At 38.2% G+C, this 7030-nt stretch overlaps 1 protein-coding gene across 4 annotated transcripts; it reads left to right on the top strand.

The window, feature by feature from the left end:
• Positions 1-6566, top strand: LOC122083743 (cytochrome c oxidase assembly protein COX19-like). 4 transcript variants are annotated; one of them, XM_042651631.1, is made up of 6 exons: positions 1-140; positions 820-999; positions 1720-1808; positions 1969-2066; positions 2252-2318; positions 5922-6060. In XM_042651631.1, exons 2-6 carry the CDS (start codon positions 990-992, stop codon positions 5949-5951), a joined length of 294 nt encoding a protein of 97 aa, XP_042507565.1. In that variant the 5' UTR covers positions 1-140; positions 820-989; the 3' UTR covers positions 5952-6060. The 4 variants fall into 4 exon arrangements, with proteins under 4 accessions (XP_042507565.1, XP_042507566.1, XP_042507563.1 ...); XM_042651632.1 differs by lacking the exon at positions 5922-6060 and adding an exon at positions 5377-5894; XM_042651629.1 differs by lacking the exon at positions 2252-2318 and having other exon boundaries at positions 5922-6566.
• The last annotated feature ends 464 nt before the right edge of the window (positions 6567-7030 follow it).

Below are 7030 nucleotides of genomic sequence, written 5' to 3'. Positions count from 1 at the left end.
CCGAGGTGGAAATCGAATTTTGGTGGGATCATCTGGTAAACATTTGGCAAAGGTCGAGGCTCAGAAAACCAAAGGCCTGGCACGGCGTAAGGAATGAATTCATCTTCATAGGCGTCGAGGCCTTCTTGCTAAACTCTAAGGTATTTTCTCTCTCTCTCTCTCTCTCTCTGTCTGTCTCTAGGTTTGATCGATTTGAGGTCCATGAAGAATTTCCAAGTTTAGGCTTTTTGAAGGAGTAATCTTTTTGTTCTTACATGTTTTGAATGATCAAAAGAGGAAACTATTCTGAAAGAAGCAGTATAACTATCACAAAATGTGCTTGCAAGAGAGATCAGGGCAGAATTTTCGGGGTTGTTTTGGCTGAGGTGTTGTTAATGGGTTGTTGAGTCTAGAACGCACTTTAGGTGATGTAGGGGCCATTGAGGAGAACACAAACACATACTGAAGATTATTGGTGCTCTATCATGAACTATAATTGAAGAACGTAAAAACTGGCTTGTTAAGACCATGGGCAGAAAGGGGTTGACTTGGGGATGATGGGCAATGCACAAAAGCTGAAACCAGGGGAGAAATAAGATGAATTCCTGATGGCAAGAGAAAAATTGGGCTTATTCACACTTGGGTTTGAAACGTATGATCTTAGGTAATTAGATTTCGAGATTACTGATTGAGATTAAGTTGCTGAACATTGCTGCTATGCCCTCTCTTCCAAACTCATTCTCTCGATGGTTTTTGTTTACTTCAACTTCTTGATGAACGTATTTCCCAAAAAACACCCATCTATACTTTGCTGACTGCGATAATCTTCCTCTTCTACAGTTGCTTCATTGATCATCAACATATGTTTTCAAGTTGTTGGGGCATTCAGGCTTACTTCTTGTCTATTGAAGAAAAACAAGACCTGAACATCCTTGCCAGGGGTTACTAGTTTTCATAAGCATTTCCAATAAAACACAATCATATAGTGGCAAGGGTAAAGAAACAGAGAGATGAGTGCGGGTAAGTTCCTCTCTAACCTCCTTGCATTCTCTGTCAATGATCTTAAGGGAAATAGACCTGGGGATTTATGATAATATGGAATTTTGACCAGTTACCTTGTTTTCCTTTTATGCTTATGATCTTGGTTTGATGGACGAACTGATTTCCATAACCTGCCTCATTTATGTAGAGGTGTAATATGCAAAGGAAACAACAAACTCAGCCTAATCCCAACTTAATGGGTTCGGCGATAATATGAAAAATAACATAGGAAAAATATTCCTGCATGCCCTCACCTGGATGTGGATCAGCACACCCTTTGTTTTCAGCCACATGGAAGAGTGATGTGGCAATCTTGACCATTGGTTGTTTAGGAAATGATGTGGGATGGCCACGTGTCAAATTTCATACAGAGATCCAATATCTCCTTAGGCATTTCCTCCTTTGTATGTCCATGCACCTTGCAGTGGTCCCTGATTTTTTTTCAATACCTTATTTTGCCAATTGGCAAACATGGGTAGTTGGGTTGGCTGAAACTTGATATATGAGTGGAGGACCTTGGGTTGACCTGTACTTAAAATTTCATCCCCATTTAAACTGCCACGTGGCAGTTATTGGAGGTAGTAGTGTTCTACTTCCAGGTGAGGGGGTGCCAAGCCCCTGCTCTCCTATACATTTTGTAATGTGCTATACTATTTCCTGCTATTTTGATCACTGGTAAAGGACTTGCATTTTTTGCAGGTGGTGCATTTGGTGGGAACAGGGGATTGAGGCCAGTACCCCCAGAAAAAGGCATTTTTCCGTTGGATCATATGCATGAATGTGACTTGGTATTCCTACTAAAACATCAATTCCCTACTGCCTTATCATTCACTGAAGCAAGTAGTTAATGGAAGTGATTCAGCTTGAGTCAAGTACTTGATGTTCCATTTGCTTGATGTCTTAAACTCATTTTCCGACTGACTTAATTTTGAACTGATAATGTCTCAGGAGAAGAAAGCGTATGTTACTTGTCTGAAATCCTCTGGTTATCAATCTGAAAGATGTAGACAATTTTCAAAAAAGTACCTGGAATGTCGTATGGAAAGGTCAGTAAGTTACGTAAATTCCATGGACCTGATTGAATTGTGGTTGTGTTTGATTTAAAAAGTTATGTTTCTACTCCAAAATATGAGCCATCTTTTTTGGGCACCTTTTATACGTTTACTTAGAACTAGAATTTCAGCCTTTCCATAAGCATGTTGATCAAGTACCTAAACTGTTTTTCTGCAAGGGATGTAGTCTTCAAGTTTAAGTTTAGTGCTGGAGAGTTTTCTGCCCTAGGGAGCGGATGGTCTGGAGTAAGTTTCCACTGCCTCCAATTAATTGATAACTATTTTATGACTGATAGCAAAGAAATTAAAATCTATAATATTTGATGATGTTAAGACTTAATGGATTGATAGATTCAACAGAAAAAGAAAATGAAGGAAGTCCCCTTTTGTTACCCTTATTCCCCACAAAATTGGACCCCTAGACAAATTCCTCTTCAGTCATTCTCTTCTGCCATATATTTACAAACAGGAAATAATGGAGAACCACTGGCAACTTTGGAGGTCATTGAGTCTCTTGTCTATATAACTGTAACATACATCTGAGTTTCTCATTTTTGATACGAGGGTTGTTGACCTTCATTTCACCATTCATTGAGTTTCTCTTCAATTGATCAATATTTTCTTTTAAAACAACCAATCGCCAACTTAATTCTACCAATAGGATTAAGAAATCAGTTCAGCATGGTCTGATGCCTATGTGATGTTTTTGTTTTAAATATCTTGAGAGTTTTATGTTTGTTTTGGTGAGCTTTTTCTGCTTTAACCAATTTTCTTCTCAACCCTATACACACCACTCATCCCTACATGTAATTAAAATATGTCTTATGTTTTTTAATTCTGTTGTGTTTCACACCCTCTTTTGTTATTATTTAGGTTTTTTATTCCCTCAGCCCTATCACCCACAGGATGCTCACATCAGGGCAGTTGGTGATAACTCTCTTGCTTCTGGTTACAATTTTTGGCTGTGCAATCTGAGAATATGATTGCTTTTGACAGTTTCGAAAGGTCTAACAAGTGGAGAAAGCCTCAATGGAGAATGTCTTTGATGCAGGTCAATTAGATCAGCCTGCGGGTAATGGGCCCAAAGAAATATCTTAGGCTGCGATTTTGTTGAGAAAGATGGGTAACAAATCTGTGGGATTATGTTGGATAGATCTGGCCTTGGATTTAATGTTTACAAACAATGAATCCAGATTTGATGGTTAGATCTGATTATGTAAGATAACCGAAATTGATGTATGAAATTCTGATAATATCACAAATTAAATTGGTAGAATTTTAAGGAATTGATGGGACAACTGGGGCAAGAAAGTAGGGCATAAAGTGAAGAGGAGGGAAGGAGAGAGAGAGTTACCGACCTAAATTGCCTTGCCTGAAAAGAAAGAAACCAATTTACGTGACAGCCATAGCCAACCCGAACTTATCCACTAACAAAACTCGATCTTGTAGTGGGGCTGGGGGGAGTGGTTTGGTTACATATATAAAGACCCAAATAGAAATAGACTCAACTTAGGACTCTTTCACATCTAGATATATTAACTTCACTAACAAGATTAGGGCTCTAACTAAACTAATTTAGGCTGACATTCCTAGTTTGCTGCCAAAGCATGGAACATGTTGGCCTGAACTTTTAAAATAAAGAAAACTATTAGACCCCATGAGACCTTCTTAAAGACCTCAACAGCCAACCATAAAAGAAAAAGACAAATAGGCCCCTGGTTTCAGTAATCCACATGTAGGGTCAAATCTGGATCAAGATTCCAAGATGCACCTGCATCAGTCTTAGTTCAATACAAGCGCAGTGGATGAGGATGACCATGATAAAAGGGGTAAAGAAGAAAAGAGAGGACAAAATATGATTTTGTAGTCTTCAGGTGTCACTAATTTAATTTTAAGCAGAACAGTTGCCACAGCCAAACAAGGTAGTGCATCCTGTTTAGTTTCCCTTGCAACTAAAACTCTACCTTAACTAGTTAGAATAGGTGTCCCTTGCTCAACTCCCATTAGATCTAAACTCTTTTTAATGTAAGAATAGGAGTTCTAGTTAGACAAGAAGCTATTCAACATTTACATGTAAAGATATAAAAAATAGAATACAACAGCAATAAACTCAGCTTTACCCCAACTTAATAGGGTCCGCACATGGATTCATGCAAAACAAAATTGGGGGATGGGAAATGAAACATGAAAAAAAGAAAAATGAAAAAATGAAAGACAAAAATAAGAGGAAAGAGGCACAACCTAGCAAGTCAAGAGAATCTCAGCTAAATGGGGTCGGCTACATGAATCCTTGCTCTTCAATAGGCTTTATCCAAGGCCATACTTGGGACAAGACCTATACTATGCATGTCATTCCTGACAACTTCTCCTATGGTCATTTTAGGCCTAGCCCTAGCTCTTAGCTCTTAATCGAAATCATATCACTCTTTACTAGGGCGTCCTCAGGCCTCCGTTGAACATGACTATACCACCTCAAATGACTTTCTTGAAGCTTGTCAGTGATCAAATCAGTTCTAATATGTTCATTCTTTACTTTATCCTTCGTCGTTTTGCCACACATTCATCTCAACATCTTTATCTTTGCTACACATAGCTTCTCAATATAACACTTCTTAACTGCTCCATACATCATAGCTGGTCGTACAACTATCCTATAGAACTTCCCTTTTAGCTTTATAGAAATATGACGGTCACACAGTACTATGGTCACACCTCTCCACTTCATCCATTCCACTTTAATTTTTTGTGAAACATCATTCTCTATGTCACCTTCTTTATTTATGGTTGACCCATAGATCTAAAATAGTCACTTTGCGGTATCTCTCTCTCTCCCCAATTTTCACCATGTCATTATCCGTCATAGTGTGACTAAAATTACACATCATAAACTAAGAAAGTAAATCCTGTATTCCTACCTTCTACCCATATTTTAGGCCCATTAAATGCCCTATTAGAAAGAAATTCCATTAGATTAAAGGCGCAAGACATATATAACCCAACCCAAGGCTTATTTCTACTAAAATAAGTCCACATCTTTGATTTATCTGCATCATGCGGAGGACTGTTTGATGTTTAGAGTATGGAACGGTACTTTTTTGTTCTCTTTTCAATTTGTTTATGATAAGAAAAATACAAATCAATAGCTTTATGTCACTTCGATCCAGTTATCATTGATCTTCTCGATCCTTGTTCTTTTTCTTCTGATTTGCACATCACAAGTGATGCCTTTCTCATCGAAAACCTGTCATCGAAAGACTGTTATTGAAAGCCTTCATTTCATCTTTGTATGTGTTCTACATTTTAGATACAAAGCAAACACAAAAGTTGAGCCTATTGAGGTAGCTAAAATGAAAACGAGGCACAACAGCATCCAATCAAGTGACCAGCTGTGTCCATGGAAGTGTCCGACAAGAAATGAATAAAGGCGAGTGTTCAAAAAATCATAGCTTGTATCCAAACTATTAAACAACTAGGAAAAGTTGTTATTGTGTTTCTGTCATCAGTTGGGAGGTGGCACTAGTGTAATGTAGTGAGTATTTTGGATTTTGTCATCATCAAATCTAATCTTGTACTTATTATTGGAGATAAACAATAGGAAAGTAGTTGTATGATAACTGAAATTTACTTTTCTAGTCTGATGTCTCTATGAATATGCATTGTATCTCTGTATTAAGATGAGAACGTCTTACCAATTGAAAACCTTTCAAAGGATTAAAGATATTTAGGTAATCTAATTGTTCTCTCTCTTATTTTATCTTATGTTTTAGTTTTCCCCTACTTCTTTATCATTCTCTCAATTTGTGGAACTTGGTTGGGAAACCTGACCAATATTACCTTTGGGATCTCCAGGAACTTAATGGCAAAGCAAGATATGTCTGAGCTTGGGTTTGGCAAGGAAGCCGATGAGGAAGCTTCTGAACAGAGGAATGAAAAGGTTGTTGCTAGGGAAATAGCTTTGCCTGGTGGTCAGGGCAAGACGGTTGCTACTACTTGAGTCTGAAGGAGTCTGTCCATGGGACCTGAGTTCTAGATTTTTCCCTTAATTAAAGAGAGAGAAAGATCAGAAAATGCTCTCAGTTACAGAACGATAAAGTGAAACAACATAGGTTTTTTTTGGCAGCTGGATTGCAGAAAATCCATTAATTTGAGTGTTAGCATTTTGGCCTTCAATAGATTGTGGATTCTCCAATAGTGGGAGTGGTTGCAGCAAGTCTGAGGCGTGCAAGTATCCATTTTATCCCAGCAGTAGGTAACAAAAAATAAAGGGAATGGTTCTATTGGTAGTTTGTGCATCAACTGTATGTGGGAATCCCACATCCAGCAATCTTGAAAACGAACCCTGGCTTGGAATCCCTCTCTCAGGGAACAGTTTTTCATGACTTGGCAAGTTTAGTAGCCTCATTTGAAGCACCTTGATATCTGGTCACAACAATGGTTCCTAATCGAAGAAATTTTATGGTCTGACCTCCAAGGTCAAATATTCGTGTTCTGTTATTTCTCAAGCTAAATGTTGGAAACTCTTTTGATCATCAATTCTACTTTCTTGACAGAAAAGGCTAAATCTATCTTTGTGTTTACTCCATTGCAACAAAAATCTAGCATAGGCAGTTCTGGATGGCCATGGGGGGTACCATTTACTTGTTTATTCACCTTCTTGGCCTACCTTGGAGGATGAGGTAAAGATTCTTTATCCCAGGAAAACATCTATTATTATGCCTCTCTATCACAGACACATTAGCACAACATCGCTCAAACAGTAAAATAGAGCTCGCCGTGTATTATTTAAGCAACAAATTCCTTGATTATGAGCTTAAATATTCCCATCTGGAAATGACTTGAGAGTGAGCCTTAAGACCATGGGGCTGTGACAATCATTTTTAGCTACGACAGTGTTGAGTGAAGTTGGGCGTTGCACGGACGAGTTACTTCCCAAACAAAGAAGTCTGTTACAGTTGGTG

The sequence above is a fragment of the Macadamia integrifolia genome, chromosome 7 (genome assembly GCF_013358625.1).
Source record: "Macadamia integrifolia cultivar HAES 741 chromosome 7, SCU_Mint_v3, whole genome shotgun sequence".
NCBI classification, from domain to species: domain Eukaryota; kingdom Viridiplantae; phylum Streptophyta; class Magnoliopsida; order Proteales; family Proteaceae; genus Macadamia; species Macadamia integrifolia.
This window is presented reverse-complemented; position numbering and strand designations above follow the sequence as displayed.

What these genes read in the sequence shown, in the direction of transcription:
- LOC122083743 (XM_042651629.1), top strand. An exon ending in ATATGCATGAATGTGACTTG is followed by an intron (nt 1,809 to 1,968) that starts GTATTCCTACTA and finishes ATAATGTCTCAG; the next exon opens with GAGAAGAAAGCGTATGTTAC. An exon ending in CTGGAATGTCGTATGGAAAG is followed by an intron (nt 2,067 to 5,921) that starts GTCAGTAAGTTA and finishes TGGGATCTCCAG; the next exon opens with GAACTTAATGGCAAAGCAAG.